Raw genomic sequence first — 20097 nt, 5'->3', positions numbered from 1 at the left:
AGTCGTGGTAGAAAGTTCGGAGATGGTATTAAAGTAGCTCAGTTTAAATGTATTGTATGAATGGATTTCACATGGGCCAGATGTGGGCCGGATCTGGGCCAACACTATGTTGCTGTCTGGGAAAGTTTTTTTTTTTTCTTTGTGCTCTTCATTCTCAAGCATAGAAAGTCGGATATTGGCGTCTGTTCTTTTATATGGTAATGATATTAATTAGGGGGCGTTTACAAGGCGGAGATCTGACACCAGTCAATTTCAAGATCATTTGCGATTTATAAATGTCACATCTGGAAGAGAGGTGTACGCACGTGTTTTTGTGCGCATGTTCGTTTTCTCTGAATCGCACGAACGCACTTTTGAGAAATGATCTTAGAACAAATTTAGGATGGTTTATATGCAACATTTTATAAACGAGGCCCCTGAAGAGGATGCAAAATATCCGCACTTATTACAACCGCTGGGTTGTTGCGACTGTCCTGTCCAAGGAATTGGGTTACACAAAAACCTCCCAAACACTAAAAACAGTTTGGGTTGAAATAAAATAACCCATGATCTTTTAGAGTACTTTTAGAGTTTTAGAGCACACTATAAAAGCAACCGATGCAAGCTGTTAATCACTTAAGTTGGTCCACCAATGCTCCGTTACCTCTCCCTCCTCTGATAACTTGCCGGGTCGGTCACCCTGCTTTGTTCCGGGACCTTGCAATTTACAAATTAAGCACTGCCCATACCTTTGTTACAAAATCATGGTCAGCTGAAACCATTCATTCAGGAATTTATATGTGCTATGCTGGAAATGTACCTCTGAAATAAAGCCTGCAGTCTTTTTTTAGAATGTTTAAATGTGTAAATAGTATTTTTTCATGAGTCACTGTAACTTAATTTTAAGAGTTTATATACTTTTGACACTTCACAGCCCAAAACTGTAATAAAAAGGTGTCTGATTACATTGAATATTTTTTTGTCCTAATTATTTCCTGTTTTTTGCAAAAAGCAGCAAAAAATATTTTTGTTTTTTTGATAAAAACAAAGGAGTAAAATGCACACATTAAGTGACAATTGAATCACGCATTCAGCATTCGATTTGAACATTATGAAGAAAAGAGCCAAGTCTTAGGGACACAAAGAACACACATCTCATTAGCACACATTACAGTTTAAAAAAAAAAAATGCTTACAAACAGTTTTTTAAACTATATGGTTCAATTTCTCAAAACTCTACACACAAAACACACACACACAACATGCAAAACGTCACATGAATCTTGCAAAAGCAAACACTTCATTCAAAATGAACTCTTCTAAAAATAGTTTTTTCACAGTAACTGTACACACAAACATACAATAATTAGCCACATACATGCCGAATTACACACAAAAAATGTAAAACACTACTCCCATGTGTCTTTTGCATGTTCAGATTGCAGTGGAGCACAGGAGTTTGTCATAGCACTCGCACATACAGTACATGCATATGCACATATACACTGTATATACAGTATGTATGTACAACTGATTAATTATGTCATAACTAGTTATGCAACTGAACTGAATCAATACTGAAATTACCTATATATGTACTGTACGTACATACACACACACATGTATATATAATCATATATATACATATACACAATGTAAACAGAAATGAAAGGGGGTAAATATTTCTCAAAACACTGAGTTTTGATTTCTAAGTGAACAAATTATGTATGTATTTTCACACATGATCACTGGGTGTAGGTCATCAGTAAATGAGTGTGCCATTTAAGTGGCAGTGCTTCCCAAATGAAACAAAAGAGCTGTTAGTTTTGAATGATGTGTGTAATGTAGAGAACTGTGTTTAGAGTCTTGCAAAAAGTTTGTTTTACAATAGCAAACTGAGTTTAAAGCACGTAATGTGCTTATAGTTTTGCTGACTTGGTCTAAAGATTAGGTATATGAGTGAATGGTTGGGCCTCACTGAGTGGGCCTAAAGCAGCACTTTTAGTGTCTAAGCAATTAAAAAAAAAAAGAACTGTAAAAAGGCTAGGAAAAATAATTTTTTCATCAGTCAAATTATTTTTAGGTAATGATGGCAAATGTTTTTTTTTCTCTGACAGATGGTTGTCAGTCTCTAGCTGTAAATTGATTAAAGCATTCCCATAGCTGCTTTATGATATGACAGGTTTCCTGGACAACCCCCTCTCTTCCTCAGTTCAATACAGAAAGGGAGACTGGAACTGGAACTGATTAATTTAATTTTCCTTCCTACCTACAAAGCAAATTATGAAAAAATTATGTGATAATTCACAGTGCTCTCAAACTATATCTCCCATAACTTTATTTGAATCCCCTTGCATTTCCTAAAAGCTTTTCTTCGCCTTGCCCTTGCAGAGTGCTTAAATGTCAAACTCAATGTTTTTTTTTAGCTTAAAAAAAAAAATAAATTATGATAACTGATGAAAATGTCGCCATTAAGAGTCTGCTGTCTGCAGCGTTAGTGCTTGTCGTTAACATTTTCCTCTATTGTGGTGTGAAGGTGAAGCCCTTTACGGTTGCTGCCCAACTGTCTCATTGCCTGATGCCTGAGTTTCAGTTCCTCTCTGAAGTCATAGTCAATGAGGCCTTGGTTCTCCTTGCAAAGCTTACTGTAGGCATCTGCTAAAGCCCTGAATTCAGAAATAGAGATCTCTGTGGGCCGCAGTGTGGGATCCACATCAGCACTGCGCAGCAACTCTTCCGTCAATTCTTGACGCTGAGACTCTGGGAACAGCATCCTGCAGCAAAGGAAAAAAAACAGTCATCACACGCCGACACAATGAGTTAACGTAGAAAACTTGAGAAGTGGCATGGAAGTGAAGTTATATGGTCTGTGTGTTCTGAATGTTCGCTTAACGCTTGTCAAACTAGAAAAGAGGCGACACATAGTTGATGTTGCTGCTGAAATTACAGATGTTCTCCCTCACATTCCCTTCAGTGGTGAGCTCCTTCCCAACTTCCAGCTTCTGAAGGGCCAACTACCTGCAGCATTGAGCTCCAACCTGCCCCAACACACCTGCCTGGAGGTTTCTAGTAATCCTGAACACCTTGATTCGCTTCAGATTCAGCTGTGTTTAATTAGGATCGGAGCTGAACTTTGAAGGACAGTGGCCTTTCAGAAGAGAGACTGGACATCCCTGAATTTACTTTTTTCAAAGTATGTATTTAATGCTTTGCTGGATGAACACTCAACACTGTACTTCATATCTCTGTATCTACCCTGACTAAAATCCAGTGCTTAGTTGTAGTCAAATGAAACACTGAGTATAGAGGTAAAGAGATAGGAGTTTTGAAAAGTAGTTTACAGAATGCCAGGGAAATGCTTACTCAAGTCCTCTGCGGCAGTGCTTCCTCCGGAACTGGAAGGCATTTTTGACAATCCTCTCGACCAGCTTGAAGGGCTGCTGGATCTGGGGCTGAGCCAGCGGAGTGAAGTGTACCACCCCCATATCCACCTACGCACGGGTGACGAGATGAAAACACACACAGTGTTACAGTCAGACCTGGAGACCATTTTCACAAGCTACTCCCACTCGAGTGAGGGGGAGAATCGGAATGGAAACTAGCGCAAGAGGGATATACGAGTGAAGAAAAGCAGAGGGTTGGGAGAGGAGGAGGTGGGTGACGCTGCACGAAGACAAGCCAGTTCCGGTTGCTACAGTAACACCTGTTTGAAGGACCATCAAAACAAGTCTCTTCAAATGTGAATAGTAAGTGTCTTGTTACACTGTTGTTTCCTAAATTATCTTAATAGCCACAGTCTAGTGATGATGTAGGGGATGCTTCAGCTTCTATCTCCCCTGGTTCGCCGATCAGCAGTAAAGGACAGTGCATCTTTTCATTATGCAAAATCGGCACAGACGTCTGCTGTACCCAGGCTAAAACCGGTTTCTCTCGTGTAATTGTAGCGGAAGACGTAATTTTGGTAGCTCCACAACCAGTTACCGACCTGAAACAGAACAAATTTTTATCTGTATTAATCCAGAGTGTGGATTCTGAACTTAATCGATTAAGTGAAAGCTCAAACCTGTATAATATCTAGGGGATATACTTTGCCTTAAATTACAGAGATGTGCTGGAATGCCCCCAGAATGGAGATGTGTGATGAAGATAATGGAGATACGAAAGATCACCTACAATTAGTTGTAGGTGATAAAGAGAAAATGCAAATTGATTTGTGCTGCATTTCAGCTGCATGCCTTACTGTGATTTAACATACTGTAAACCCAACTGGTTGAGCTGCAATCATGCAGGACTCTTGGCTTCCTAGACTATGGCTAGATTCTTTCACACTTGGGTCCATTTTAAATAAATTAGGAGCAGGATACAAGGTTTTGAAGAGCCCTTCTGGTGTTTAGGGCTACAAAACAGCAATACACTGGAGATGACAGAGAAGGAAAGATGTGACAAGAGCTTTCAGAAAGCATTGACTCATCTGCCTCAGCTATGCAGGAGGAGAACCAACATTCAAGAAATCAATTTGGCCACTTGTCATTTACCCAGCTCGGATGCTGGTTTTAAAATGAGACACTTCATCCCTTCCCTCTGTGAAAGCGTCTGAAATTTTGACCAGGTAGATTCAAGTCCCTAAGAAGTCACAAAGAAACACTGAGTAATATGCAATATTTACATCTTAGGATTTAGAAGCAGAGTTATATACAGTATGTACACACACACTAGCTTGCCTGTAATATACCCCCCTTCCCTCAGGTTATTTTAATCCTGGTATAAATGCAGAACACAAATGGCCTATACACACCCATATGGGTCAATTTCAGCAAAAACTGTCATTATTTAACCTCCACACATTACATGTAAAACTCAACAGCACCACTACACTATATTTGCCCCCTACAGATAGGTCTTCTCTCTCATTTGCACCTGAGCGCAAGTGCTCCCTTAATACAAAGGGTGTGAATTTTAAATTGTCATTTCTAATGGAGAATGATCAAATTGAGGTGGCAGTTCCTCAGGGCTATCTGAGTAACCATTATTTCCTTTACATAACTGCCAGTGAAACAATGGAGTATGCGGCAGGAAATGCATACAGTGAGGGAAAAGAGAAAATAGTCCCACAATGAGTAGGGATACATTAATCATGACAGCACTTTCAAAAGACAACCACTCTTACTTCAGCTCAGATGAGGAAGCCGAAAGTGAGAAGGTAAGCAGGCTGACAGTGCTTTTGCCAGGGAGGCTTGTTTTTACTGTAGGAATGGTTCGTCCTACGCTTTATGAACAGCCCAAGGCATCGATGGGAACCAAAGGAACTACTGATGTGCTTTTCAGATATGAATTGATTCTCATGGAGACTCTCTCAAGCCTATATGAGACTACAGGCTTCTAAGGTGTCTGGTTGAAGACACAAGGCAAGATGGACATGGAGGGTAAGCTAGTTAAGAGGGGTGGCCCTATATTTAAGCACTTTACGGATGCTAGATCAGTGGAAAGCATTCCTATTTCATTGAACAGTAAAGTCACAAGAAAAAGCACAGAGGCAATAAATCAAGGTAGTGTGGAAACCCATGCACTTCCCTCTTGCCCAGCAGAGAGTAATTTCCATTTATTATAATGAATTTAAACAGCCATTTCTGTAGCAGTTGCAGTAAGACCATTTTGACATCTGCATTACAGGCAAACAGCTACAGCAGGGTAATGAATTGTCTCCATCAGCAACTGTGAATAACAAATGGATCTTATCCTAAACTATAAAAAAGCACACCCCACCCCGTCCCTCAAGAAATGACAATTTCGATGTCCATCTCAAGCCTTTGCACATGATAGCTAGGGGTGACAAAATCAAGGCACCATGCATATAATTGCTTTCTGTGTCTTCACACGTCAGCCCCTTACACACTGTTTACACATTTTAGTTATTTATTTTCCAGCACAATCCCAGCATCAGCACTTAAATGCACAAGGTGAGGACACACAAACCAGCAACAACATTTTTAAATCCCTCTAGGGCCCAAATGCATTCAAATGAAGATCATCACCACTAAATATAAGAGCATGCTACACTTTCAGCTTCACCTATGTAAAAATACGGATTTTTTTGGTAATTTGTTAAACCTGAATGTGCTTATAGAATTTGTTTACACAAAACATAGATAGATAATAGATTTTGCCCTCTTTGTCATTTCTAAACCAATGTCATATAGCCACTCCCACCCTGCAGGCAGTAGAGGGTGGATGGAGGATGGCAGGGTGGGGGGTGTAGGGTTTATAGGGGCAGTAGCTGTGAGTCCATCCTCCTGCAGAGTGAATGTTCCTGCTAAGGGTTATTGTGGTGCATTGCCACTATAGTGAAAGTCCTTTAACAGCAGGTGAAAGGGTCATGCCTTATGCTGGGTACACACTAAAAGACTTTTAAAATCTTATAAGATCTTCAAAATGTGAGAGATATATGTGTATATATATATATATATATGTGTATATATATATATGTGTATATATATATGTGTATATATGTATATGTATATATGTATATATATATAGTAAAGTTTATGCATAAAACAAGTCTAAATATCTGCCAAAAGAACAAAATGACAAACTGCAATTATTTTCTTAACATTTTATAGAATTACTTTTGTAATAAATTTAATAATTTCATGTTTCAAATCATTTTAAGGATATTTCGATTTTTTTTTTTACAGGAAAACATACAGATGTTTAAATAAGAATATGCTTTTTTCGTTACATTTATATACTTACAATCCAAAACATTTAATGTATGCAGCTTAAATCAGCTAATAAACAGCATTAAAAAAATATATATATAAAAACATCTTTCAAAATGTATGAGTTAAACCGTTTGTCTCTGAGGAAAAAAATCGGGATAAATGAAAGCATTCAAAACCGACGTTAAATCGAATAAAAAAAGCTTACGACATTAGATCACAGACGGCTCTTAAATCGCCGTGAGAGCATATGGAGCAAACAACAGACTTTCACGCGCGTGAAGTTGAGAGATCGCTGCTGCGTGACGTAGACCATCATTCGTGCAGCTTTGAAAACAGCATCGTCGCTCCATCACTGATGTCCTCTAACATACCGCTGCTGCTGAAGACACGGATAACATGAACGGACCTCTAACGACACAACTACGGGCGTCTATACTCTGTTTTTGTATTTAGCAGTGTGTGTACGTGTGTATATGTGTGTGCTCGGAAACCTGACGCGTCACAGCTCGCTCTGCACCAGCCGAGGTAAGGACGGGATTTCTGCATTCCGCTCCGTATTAGAAATAAACCGTTCAGCCTCCACTATGAGTCATAACCTAAAAGATTTCTGTCATTGCCTTTGTAAAACAAAGGAAAAAGAAAATGTGCTGACAAGTTGTGTGCTTGTGTGTCTGAAACGATACTTTATTTCATTTACCTGACCGAATGGAAAACAGAACCAGACTCCAGTTAACAGACATGGCAACAATGCGTGCATGTTCTATCACTCCACTAAAAACTCAGTTCTCCAGTAGAGATATGGATATGAGGCATGAACAGGAAAAGGCACGGCAGCAGTAAAATCACAGTTAGGAACCTGCTTCCTCATCATCCTGTGTGCATACTTCTCTTTGTTCCCAGTGTGCTGGGGGAGGAGGAGGACACTCGTTTAATTCTCTCACTTATTTCCTCAGGCAGGCGGCGGAGCTGAGGAGTCTTTGCCATCACAGTTGCAGCCGAAAGAGAGGGGACTAGGCAAGCTTGTGTGAATGTTGGCAGAGTTAAGGAACGCGGCAGGATGGCGTCCACGGGCACGCAGATCTTCGCCTTCGTGCTGGCATTGCTAGGCATCCTAGGTGCCACGGTGGCCACGTTACTGCCTAACTGGAAGGTGAGCGCGGATGTTGGTTCCAACATCATCACTGCCATCTCGCAGATGCAGGGGCTGTGGATGGACTGCACCTGGTACAGCACAGGCATGTTCAGCTGTACACTAAAATACTCTGTTCTGGCACTGCCTGCATACCTGCAGACGGCACGCACCACTATGGTGCTTTCCTGCGTGTTGGCAGCACTGGGATTGTGTTTGGCCTCTTTGGGTTTAAAGTGCACTCGCTGGGGTGGGGGACGGCGTGCTAAACGTCACGCTGCCATGGCTGCCGGCACCTGCTTTCTGGCCTCTGGCTTTCTCTGCCTTGTTCCTGCCTCCTGGTACACAAATGAGGTTATTGTCAGTTTCCTAGACGCCAATGTGCCTGAAAGCAACAAGTTCGAGCCGGGCGGTGCCGTCTACGTAGCCTTCGTCTCGTCTGGTTTCCTTCTCGTGGGTGGATCCATTTTCTGTCTGTCCTGCTCGGGTAAGCGACACGGCCCCCAGGATTTGATACTTCTCCCTCCTGACAAACTCCTCCTGCAGCAGCAGCAGCAACTGCTGCAACAACAGCAGCAACAGGACCAGCTCCAGCACCAATACTGTTCTCTCTCACCGCTGGATAACAAGACTGGCTACAGCCTGCAGGACTACGTATAGGCAACTGATAGTTCTGGAGCAAGACAAGTGCAATGCACTGCCACTCGACCTCTTGGCTCTCGTGATTACAACATGAAAAAGCGAGAGGGACCACAACTTTGAAGCATTTCCCTTATCATTTCCGTCTCTCCCCTTTTTATGATCAGCAAGCACAAAACGGTGGAAGTATTCCCTTAAGCGACGTCTACGAACAGACGGATCATGAATACTGAGGGGCGAGTGGCAGCAACACTGCAGTAGCGACAGCTCAAGCAGTGTGAAAGACTGAGCAAGATGATAAATAAATGCACATATCCAGCATCCTAGTAAATCTTATTAAAGTGTTCCTCTGGGAACGAATTAGCAACAAGGGAATGTTTCTGCTACTTCAAATCCCACCCCTCTTCCCAAAGATCTGAACTCAGAAGCAATCGTTTAGCTGCTAACAATCGTTTGGTAACCTCTGTTTAAAGGAAGATGGCAATATGTCTCTTAGAGGCAACAGTATGGGAGCTTTCCTTGTTTGGGAGATTCTTTGCTTTTCTATTCTATTTGTGTAATGGTTGTGTTAATGAAATCTCTTGTCTTATTTTGGTAGCTGATAGAATGATTGCTATTCTGCCTAAGCATGCGTTCTGGAGCCTGTGCATAATGCAGTGGAATGCCGGATGTAGACTGAATTGTAGCCATATAGCCCGTGCCTAAAGAGCTGTAGTACACAAACCGCTGAAACTGTTTGGAGAGAAGTAGGAGGAGAGAGTGAATAGGGGTTGCTGGGTCAGGCATGTATGGGAAAATCATATAGAGACTGAGAGGAGACTGCCCCTTCTTACGTCAAATGGACAATGTAATGTTGTGCTGTTCAACACTTTCGTATTTTGCCCCAGACAAAAGCAAGCTGCCTTCAGCTCAGGGCATGCTGTTTGCCGCTCTATCAGTCACATACTTTCATACACTTACCATGCTGCATGTGTGCTTTTTACTCATTCTGCTGCTCACTGCCATGGAAACGGGATTCTACACCCAAATACGTGTATTGTCTAGGGGTCGTGTCTCTCTGCACACTCACAGAGGATGGTGGTCCTGTCTGTGACGAGCTGGAGGCTGTCATAAATCACTCCACCCAACAGCAGAGGATTGGTGTCTAGAGACCAAGCCTCTGCAACACCCCTTCTCTCAGATGGGAGGGTACATCTGACCACCCCCGAGCTTGAGAATATGATCAGTAGACAATATACGTGCAGCAGTTTTATTTTAGAGACATAACGTCAACAAAGACAAGATTGAGTTTCGGTAATTGGCAGCGATTTTATGGAAGCATGTGGAACCTGATAAGGCTGCAATCTGCTTGTGTCCACTCTCACAGGAAGTAGTCCTTTGCCAAATGACTTTCCTTTTTTCCAAATTTGAACAAGCAGCCACATTTGCCTACCAATGCATCAGCAGTGTATCTGCTGACAGATTGTCACCTACAAGGGGCTCTTTACGTCATCTTAAAGGAATATTTCAGATCATTCTTAACGTCTGTGGACATCATCTGTGGCATCCTGTCAATTACCAGAGAAAGGGAAACAGTTAAACATTTAAAGTGTTTATTTACGGTGCTGCTCACATACCTTTCATATTACTATGAAAGGATAGTTCTCCCAAAAATGAACACTTTGTCATCATTTACTCACCCTCAAGTTGACCCAAACCGGTATGAGTTTGAACTCCTACAGTTTTGGAACTTGTATGAAGTCAATGGCTACCAGGAACTGTTTGGTTACCAACATTCTTCAAAATATTTTCTTTTGTGTTCAACAGAAGAAAGAAGTTCATACAGGTTTGGAACAATATGAGGGCAAGTAAATGATGACAAAATGTTAATTTTTGGGTGAATTATCTCTTTTAAATTTATTTCCCATTTGTTTTCACAGACTTGATAGTAGTAATCAGCCACTTGTCACTGATGCAGTTTTCATATAAACTTAAGAAGTCGATTTCCGTCTTTGGTAAACAGACAGCATGCCACAAATACCGTCCATTGAGATTAATATTCATTTAAGTACAAGAAACTTCACAGTGTCATGCTCCACCTCCCTCAGTGCTCGCCATCCCGTTCTCCCTGAGCGCTTATGGATGTCATGTGCAAATTTGCCAATGCATGTACACACAAACACCCCGTCGTAAGCATGCCCCCTCCCCTGCATATATAACTTGTGCCAAGAGTTAAGTAAGTGTGTGTTGTGCTTGGATGCAGCCATGCATTTCTATGCTGCTGAAGGGAGGAATGCAATTTCAGTGTTGTTCTGCTCTGGCAAAAAAGAGCTTTGGCAGTGATGGATAGCACAGCGTATTCTTCTTCTCAAGCAGATTCCCATAGGTGAGCAGATGGCTGGGCCCAGTTCGCCCCCTGCAGGCGGCAGCGGGCATGCATTGTGGGCACAGCCAGATTTTTTGCTGCCCCTCTAGGGTAGATTATGCCCTCCTCAGCAGACCATTCCAGCTCCTGGACAATAACGACTGCCCATGCACCATTACCAAATGCAATAAGCACTCCTCCTACCCTCCAAAAGTAATGATGCACTGAAATGTTACAATTGTGAATGTGCCAAACTCATGACTACTTCATTTGCCAAATGCAAGATGATTTAAAGTTTTCAAAAGACTGTCATCTGTACTGGGAGATAATTGATAAATATGAAGTTCAACAACTAATCAACTAAAATTCAACTAATCTTAAATTCCAAAGCACAATGATTCTAGGATTCACTAGATTCACTGTTCAAGTTCACTAGGGCAGGCTTAAAAGGACTGAGATGATTTTAAATTGTGCTTTAGGATTTCATATTCATCAAAGATTGCATGTACCATTACTCATTTACTGAGAGCACTGTTCAACACCCAAGCATGTTCACAGCAAATCTTCTTTATAAGAAGACAAACATTTACACCTTTAATTGTGTAAACATTTTAAAGCAATTTTTTTTTTTGTTAGCTTAACATGGTAAAAGATACACTGACATTAAGATAATTATCTGTAGATAGTATTACCAGAAGAGGTTTTGTAATTATAAAGACAAACTATTCATATATTGTTATGGTGCAGCTTCTTTATTAACACGCTAAAAAAAGTTTCATATATGATCCAGATGAAACAAACAGGCCCTTTTTGTTCAGTGGCCAATTTAATTATTTCTCATTGGATAAATGCAGCTTATATTTTGGTGGATGCTTCTGCACCTTAATTTTGCAGAAAATACTGTCCGAATATTTCTGTACTGTTCTCTCAGTGTGCTTGTGCAAGTAGTTATATTTTTATTAATAAAAATTGGTGTAAGCAGTATGTTCTTAAAAACAACTAAGTCTTATTTAATTAATTTTTGCTGTATTGTTCATTTGAGGACAACACTTCAGCAACAAATGGCAAAGATTTGAATAGAACAGGCTGTACGGAACGTATTCTTTCATCAGTTCCATTTACTGTATTCTTAGTTAACATTAAAAGTGAATAAATAAAAATCAGCATTCATTCATTTCCTAGAAAACCACTGAAAGAGAAGTACTAAAAATCAATATCATTATAAGAGATCTGTATGTATAAACCTTTTACCCAATTTTTTCAAAGGATGATGCATTTAAATTACAAAGTACATTTGTATACATCATAAGTAGTATTTGTATTTGCCTTTATCCATTTACTGTATTCTTAGTTAACATTAAAAGTGAATAAATAAAAATCAGCATTCATTCATTTCCTAGAAAACCACTGAAAGAGAAGTACTAAAAATCAATATCATTATAAGAGATCTGTATGTATAAACCTTTTACCCAATTTTTTCAAAGGATGATGCATTTAAATTACAAAGTACATTTGTATACATCATAGTAGTATTTGTATTTGCCTTTAAAATATATATGAATTACACTATTAAGAAAATAATAGCAATTTTCATTGACGTGGCTATTTTATATACTTTATATGATTTACTATCCATTATGATTTGATGTATGCACTGATCATAAGTCTCAGTCCATTAAGTGTAATAGTAGGCTTTGTTCTTTAGGTGAATTTTTAGGCCCTCTCATTATGGGTTATTACATACTGAACATGGTGACAAGAAGATTTATTTATTACAAAAAAAAAAAAAAGGATTTCGTTTTGATAATATAACATCTTTGATAAAAAAAAAAAATGCTTCCCTTAAGAGATCTAAGGAGAGCAAATCTGTGTATTACCCTAAATTCATTTCAAAGGTCTTTGCCCTCTGTTGCAGTAATAACAGACCCATGGATTGGGGCTCAGATGTTTGAAAGAGCCTCAAATTACAGGACTATTAAGCAGAGGCTAACTGCACTTATTTTATCCAAGTGCACCCCCATCCCCCATATTCTTTGTAACATACCACAATAGCAAAATAGTCCATTACATGTCTTCATATAAGGTAAAGCATTTCGGTCATCAACCCCATCAGCAGTAATGGTGTGCCAAGTCCATAGACAATCAATCAGTCAGCACCCCTCAATGGCTCAATTCTTTTTGAGGCAGTTTGGTATTTTTGTAATATGAGCAATGTGGAAGATATAATATGATTGTCAGACACCGTGGATAACCTTTATAATCATAGAGGTGTGTGTGTATAAACCTTTTACCCAATTTTTTTCAAAGGATGATGCATTTAAATTACAAAGTACATTTGTATACATCATAGTAGTATTTGTATTTGCCTTTAAAATATATATGAATTACACTATTAAGAAAATAATAGCAATTTTCATTGACGTGGCTATTTTATATACTTTATATGATTTACTATCCATTATGATTTGATGTATGCACTGATCATAAGTCTCAGTCCATTAAGTGTAAGACAGCCCTGGCAGATTTTTGGCCATCATAGTAGGCTTTTTTCTTTAGGTGAATTTTTCCAGTCTCCAGTCGCTGGAAACACTCTTGGGTCTGTACACACACTCAGTACTGTGAGCACAATGGAATGATGATACTGCTCTTGTTTGGTGCATTGTGAAATGCTGAGACAGGCAGTATAGAATGCCAAGATAAAAGAGGCTGCATAAAAACAACATTTTCCAAATATTTTATTTTTCCAAAGGTGTAAATAAACGGGTACTGGAGTATGTTTTTAGAAAATATTATTTCAGTCTATCAGCTTCAAAATTTCACATTTAATTGAATGTGTTGCTTGTAATTTGTGAAATTTACTAGTAATTTTGTTTAAAAGTAAATCATACGCCAAATTTCATTCAGTGTAGGTCTTACAGTACAGAACAAACATTTCAGCATTGATTTGTCTTTAAATTTCAAATACTTAATGTAGTTCATTCTAAAATATCACACACACAAACGAGAATATGTTTATTAAATAAATATGTGGGAGGAGCTTCAGCCAAAAATAGTGCTGTTGTAATAGATAGTATAACAGCAGACAATAATCAAATCTTACAATAGACGTAGAACCACATATTTGCAAGATCTCTAAAATATCTTTATTGAAAACTACTAATGAGCTAGATAAATAAGATATTAAAATGGGATATTTTTAGATCTGGAATCATAATATATTGAGAGTAAGGCTGCCGGCTTTTTGAGACATTGAAATAACCTTCCTTTACTCCTGATACCTCATTTGACAACATGTATTAAAATGGAGCACTACTTATACCAAATATGACCCCATTATTCATTCTGTGAGGTTTAATTTTCTGTGATGGTCCCATGGTGCTACAGTCAAAAAGAGTTTAATGATCCTTAAAATGGACATAAAAGAAAAAAAGCGACTGGCCTTTCTATGTATGGGTAGTTGAAATGACACCTTTTTATGTCCAGGGTATCATTTCAGAAAAGTTTTTTTTGTTTTTTTGTTTCTCTTTTATTTCTTAAGAAAATAATGTCAGAATAGTGCTGTTGCAGAATAGCAAGTCTCTACAGGAATATATTCAGATTTTTATTTTTATAACATTATGTGATCCAAAACCATTTGTTGCAGCATTCAAAAATGATAGCTGAAATATATGTGTGATAAGAAAATTTCATAGGATAAGCTGAAAATAGCTGTATTCCATTTTTGTTGTTAAAGTAACTGAAGCATTATAAGAATTGAAGTGAGATGATGTGTTCTGCAGAGTTCCTACACCTTTTGACCAATTAATAGAATGACTTTTCCAGTCCTTTTTGATTATTGGATAAGTCTCTTATTTTAAAAAAGACTGCCCTTTCCAGTCAAAGACCAAACTGCAGCTATCATATACTATAAATCCTGAAAGGCCATATGTATTTGTCCAAAACTATCATTTTTAATGTCTTCTTTATGCTTTTTTCCCCCACATATTTTCATGTACAAATGTCATCCACCCACATGTGCAGCTGTGTAGAATCATCTCCTCAGAGATCTTAGAGGGATGGAGGTGCCAGTGCTTCCATTACTCTTAATATCCAGACAAACATCTGCTTGAGGTATGCTTCACTCTCTCTACAGATCAATCTCGGTCATGAGCCCATCCTCAAGCTGTCTGCCTCTTTACTCACACTTTCTATCCTGTGTGTGTGTGGGAAGGACACTGCAGTAGCAGCTGGCTCCATGTCTGCCTCCGTACACGCATCAGCTCAAGGGGCGGCAGCCCATCCCCACGCTTGTGAAACACGTGGGGGGGGGGTCGCTACTGAACCACTTTTGCATCCGATGATTTAGAGATGATAATTATATTCATTCAGTCATTCTAAAGAATGCAATTATTCTGTCTAACAGCAGCATTTTACAGCAGACACAATGTGGGCGATGACACCAGTTCATTTGATTGTATTGCAGCTGAACAAGACAAACATGCTAGAAATGAGAACTTTTGTTTGAATATGTCACAATTTAACATTTACTGTAGCAGTCACTGCGTGGGCAAATGCTGGGGTTAAAGCCTTGCAATGCACCTGGTGGGGGTGTCAAATGCGATCCATGACAGAGGAGACCAGCAAGTGCAGCGTGGGCCTGAGGACATACAATGCACAACCAATCACTGTGGCCACAAGCCTTCAAGGACAAACACAGTCACTCAATGTGACAGAACAAGGTGCCTTGCAGCGTCCACACAAGACTGCCAGACATTAAAAAAAAGCCACATATAAAAAAAAAAAAACATCCCTAGTGGCATGCCAATATCAGCTAATGCTCATGATTATAAATAGAACAATAGCACACTCCAAAAAAAAAAAAAGATTTGAATAAAACTGGAATGAATGCAGTGAATGGAAAAAGGTCCTGTCATTACTTATCCAATTTCAAAGAGTACAATTAAGCTTTTTCTCAGGAGTATGTCTGCAGTGCATCATCACTCTCGTACAATTTTTATCTTGAGATGTTTCAGTAACTTCTTGTGAGAAACCTCATGAAGCAGGATACTTCTTTCATCAGTGGTGTGCAATGAAATGATCATCCGTGCCATTTAATCCAAGAGAATGCTCAATTCGTCCCACTTTCCTTTCTTCTCTTCTCCATTCCAAAGCACTCTGGCTGGATAAAATATTTACAGACAAGGGAACTTCGTGCGTAAGGTACGTTCTTTCATAGGACCCTTCTTATCCACAAACACTTGGCATACCCCAAAACTCCAGTGGAGTAAAGAAGCAAGGCTAAACTTTTCAAACAGGGCTCTTATTTCCTCACTCTACAAAAGAACGGCGTACCAAATGCCCTGTGGGCATCATTACACACTAATCGTCGCCATCTCTGATTCCACATCTAAGACAACATTGACTCTGTGCTCTTCTAATGAGCCAACACCCACATCCTTCCACATGAGCAGTCAAACACAGAGAGATACAGAAACATAAATGGCAGAAGAAAGGGACTTACATTAGGTTTTGGAACAAAGGCACATCCTGGGATGGTGAAACAGTTTTTGACAGTGCAGAGATACTGAGCCATGACAGACAGACGGCTGCGTTGACGGCTTCCTGTGCTGGCTGTTAACCTCTAGAAATTAAAGAGAAGAAAAAGAAAAGCTTAATGTTGTTCTTAATGTACTTTCTGTACTTTTTTTAAAGAAACTCTAACTAGCAAACTTGTTACCTAATATTACCCTTTGCATGGTCTCCCAGCCACCTAGATTTCTTACAAACCAATTTAAACAACAACAACAAGAAAACACTAGGCCTATAAAAAAAACACAAATATTTCAAATATTTTGTATGCGCTACAGTGTGTGCCAAAACTGCTAAAAATGCTGTAAAATAAACAGCATTTAGCTTGTTTGTCCACAGTTTTAAAGCTGCAAGACAGTAAACAACAACTGAAAAAAGCGCAATCTGAGTGTTAACAGACCAGAGGTAGAATATTCAGAATGAACACCTATATTCACTCATTTAATCTAATTACATTTGTTTTTCCTGTAAATTTAAAAACACTTTATTAAGATCTTATACAGCTACTGTTCATATAAAAATAAAATTTCTTGCATAATGATCAACATCAAATATTTGATGAAAATACATATTTGACATTTAGAGGCTGTTAATTCTTGTTTTCAGGTCTTTGTCACATTATGAAGTGCTGAAAAAATAATTGATTGGTGCTAAATCTTGCTGCTTTAGAGCGGTCCAATTTTAGAGAATCAAGCTCCATGCTGTTGAAAAACTTCTATGAGTAGTTTTGAGTTGTCTTATTTGGTGTGAGATTTAATATTGTGGCTTGAGAGTGTGACAGAGCCTGAAAGTGTGCATGATTCACGCCAATTTCAAGCTGCGTCACAACATAAATATAAAACGACAATTTTTATTCTGCTGTGCCTTTAGGAGTTCTGTGTAAATGTCCTCTTTGCACGGGAAATGAACAGCATTGCTTTGTTGCAAACTTGAAAAGCCTAAATTTAATTGTGACAGCCCTCCAAAAAAATGAAAGAAAGCAGAAACTTAAGATCAAACAGAAATGATCAAGGTCTCTGTTAAAAATAAACCTCAATTCAAGGCAAAAAAATATATTAAGAGGTATATTTATAGCTTATATTGCTTATAGCAATAGCACAAGATTTCACTGTTTCTGAACATCAAATAGGCGTTGTTGTGGTATGCACTAGTGTGGGTTTAGACATTGTTAGCATCGTTTAGCACATTACTACAAGTTTGTATAAGGTTATTACTTTCTTATAAGTTGCTAACATGTTCTAGCGTGTTGATAGGTGACTACATCAAAATATGCATACATCCCAAATACTGTATATATAGTAGACAAAAAACAGCATGTCAAAAAGAGCAGCAAGTCCAAACTAACAGCATTCATAAAACAGTAGGAAAAAAGTATGCGGTTGACCTACTGTGACCTAAGTGAACATCCACTGGACACTTTAATATCCAATCAGGCTACGGAAATGGCAGTAAAGTGCCACATATGACACTGGTAGGTCACATGACAATGACAACATGATGAATGTTGTACATTCATATAAAATTCTTTCAACGTGCACTTATACTATATAGAAAGTCCTTTTTAATTGTCTGTAGACAGTAAGTTTTTTTTTTTTCTTCAAAAGAAGCTCCTACTCCAGAGTGCATGCGATTTCAGATACAGCCAAAATGTTCTAACATGTTGCTTAGGTGTAGCTGGTAGCTGTTGTAGCTGGTTGGTTGGGTGATATAGTTACTTGCCAAGAACAGACAGACAGTTTTGTCTCAGAAGAATGATACGTTTAAATAGTAAAACAGTACTGTATGTTGGCTTTGTCAAATCAACATTATAATTGGTCATTTTTTCACTGGGGAGTTCTGAAAGTTAGTGTGTCTTCATAGAACAATTAACTTTTATATCAAAGATTAAGTAAAAATGTTTTCCTCTACAATATAATATAATGTTACAATATTTGGAACATAAACTCCAAACATAACTTGAAAAAAGAAAATAAGGTAGTACTAGTTAGTCTACGATCGATTTCATGCAACAAAAGCTACTGGTTGTTGACCCGTTGGACAGCAACTAAATTTGTAGACAATACTTTTTAAAACATTGCCTCCAAAGGAACAATACCAGGAATAACAGTTACTGTTCGTCTTACTTCAGCCACCTCTTTCTGGAAGGTCAGTGTAAGCCTTGTACTTCCAAACATAAAGCACCCAGTTCTGTTAGACATCTATTCCAGCCACTTTATAATGAGAGGAGTCGACACACTAAAGGGCAGATTCCCAATAATGTGCAGGTTGGGGGGTACTGAAACACAAACACACATATTCATATGCTAAAGAACCTTTCACATTCTTTATGGGCGCTCACATAACAACAGAGTACACAAATTATGTTACTGCCAAACAACAGCAGGTAGCTGACCTTTGCTAAGCTGGCCCTTTATCACCAAGAAAGGGCTGAATACAGAATGGCAAACATTCAGGTAATTGTCTTAAGCTTGTTTTGTGTGTGAATAAGACAGTGGCTGTTCTATCTTGGAGTTCTAATACATGTTAAACAGAGGGGCAATCTGAAAGGTCTGGGATGTTCTTTTTGAAGGATTGGGTGTAATGCTTGGCCAGGCCATTTGCAGCTGTGTCAGATAAGAACAGTGAGAACTTGATTAAAAACAAGTTAAGCTGCAGCATTTGGGCACGTTCAGGGGAAACACAGAAAAACAAATTGTGAGCACACATGAGGCTTATTTTCTCTGATGATTGATTATTTCAAATTTCCAACTAGACTTGTCCAACAAAATCTTTTAATATTTAATATATACACATAAAAAATGGCACCCTTGTCAAATATAACCAATAAAATAAATATGAAATAAATGATTATTCTTTGTCTTAAACATGTGTCTCAAAAGTATTGGCAACCCTAGAAACTCTCAGGAGTAAATATATAAGTAAAGTATTTTTATAAGGTCCCATAAGTAATTAGGACATGACTTTCTGTTTCACTATGGTATAAATACGAGGTCACTATAGGCATCAAGTTGCCTACAGATTGCCAAGCATAACTGGTCCCAGACAAAGGTAAATTTGTCCTTTTCTTTGGTCACATGATTTGGTCACACGTCCTTAAAAGCGAGAAATTCCTAAAACCAAATAGTTTAATGGTCTAGTCCAGGCTGTCCAAACTCGGTCCTGGAGGGCCGGTGTCCTGCAGAGTTTAGCTCCAACTTGCCTCAACACACCTGACTGGAAGTTTCTATGCCTAGTAAGAGCTTGATTAGCTGCTTCAGGTGTGTTTAATTAGGGTTGGAGCTAAACTCTGCATGACACCGGCCCTCCAGGACCGAGTTTGGACAGCCCTGGTCTAGTCGATTGGTGGTTGAGTCACAGTTGTATCCAGCATCCCTGTATACCAAACAGTTACAGCGAATGGCTACTTCTATTTCAAATGATGACTCCCACCCTTTGCACAGTGAGTTTCAGCTTCTTCCCTCTGGATGGAGGTTTCTAGTCCCAAGGTGTAAGACAAAGCGGTATAAAAACAGCATTATTCCCGCTGTTTTAACTGTGTTAAATAAGCTGTAGGGTGGTGGAGTTTTGAGCACTTGTATCATGTTGTTATTGTGATTTTGTTGTGTTTATTTTATGTTTTTAAATGTGTTTTGAAATTTACTTTACTTTTACTTTTAGTCATTTAGCAGACGCTTTTATCCAAAGCGACTTACAAATAAGAAAAAGTAATTAAAACTAAA

General features: G+C 38.7%; 2 protein-coding genes across 3 annotated transcripts in view; one reads left to right on the top strand and one right to left on the bottom strand.

The window, feature by feature from the left end:
* Window positions 1-354: 354 nt before the first annotated feature.
* Window positions 355-20097, bottom strand: part of LOC107675319 (dimethyladenosine transferase 1, mitochondrial-like) — a 22335-nt gene continuing 2592 nt past the window's right edge. Inside the window, 5 exon segments of the mRNA XM_016469619.1 lie at window positions 355-706; window positions 2561-2753; window positions 3343-3470; window positions 16311-16430; window positions 18502-18653. Coding sequence (XP_016325105.1) covers window positions 608-706; window positions 2561-2753; window positions 3343-3470; window positions 16311-16430; window positions 18502-18653 — 692 coding nt within the window. The 3' untranslated portion in view covers window positions 355-607.
* LOC107675320 (claudin-20-like) lies at window positions 3519-10224 on the top strand. 2 transcript variants are annotated; one of them, XM_016469621.1, is made up of 3 exons: window positions 3519-3725; window positions 5305-5402; window positions 7652-10224. In XM_016469621.1, the coding sequence occupies exon 3, from the start codon at window positions 7756-7758 to the stop codon at window positions 8485-8487; it is 732 nt and encodes a 243-aa protein (XP_016325107.1). In that variant the 5' UTR covers window positions 3519-3725; window positions 5305-5402; window positions 7652-7755; the 3' UTR covers window positions 8488-10224. The 2 variants fall into 2 exon arrangements, with proteins under 2 accessions (XP_016325107.1, XP_016325106.1); XM_016469620.1 differs by lacking the exons at window positions 3519-3725; window positions 5305-5402 and adding an exon at window positions 6983-7223.

Source organism: Sinocyclocheilus anshuiensis, unplaced genomic scaffold (genome assembly GCF_001515605.1).
Source record: "Sinocyclocheilus anshuiensis isolate Anshui unplaced genomic scaffold, SAMN03320099.WGS_v1.1 scaffold1900, whole genome shotgun sequence".
Classification (NCBI taxonomy): domain Eukaryota; kingdom Metazoa; phylum Chordata; class Actinopteri; order Cypriniformes; family Cyprinidae; genus Sinocyclocheilus; species Sinocyclocheilus anshuiensis.
This window is presented reverse-complemented; position numbering and strand designations above follow the sequence as displayed.

Excerpts from the sequence above, each read along its gene's own strand:
- LOC107675320 (XM_016469621.1), top strand. The coding sequence starts at position 7,756 with ATGGCGTCCACGGGCACGCAGATCTTCGCCTTCGTGCTGGCATTGCTA.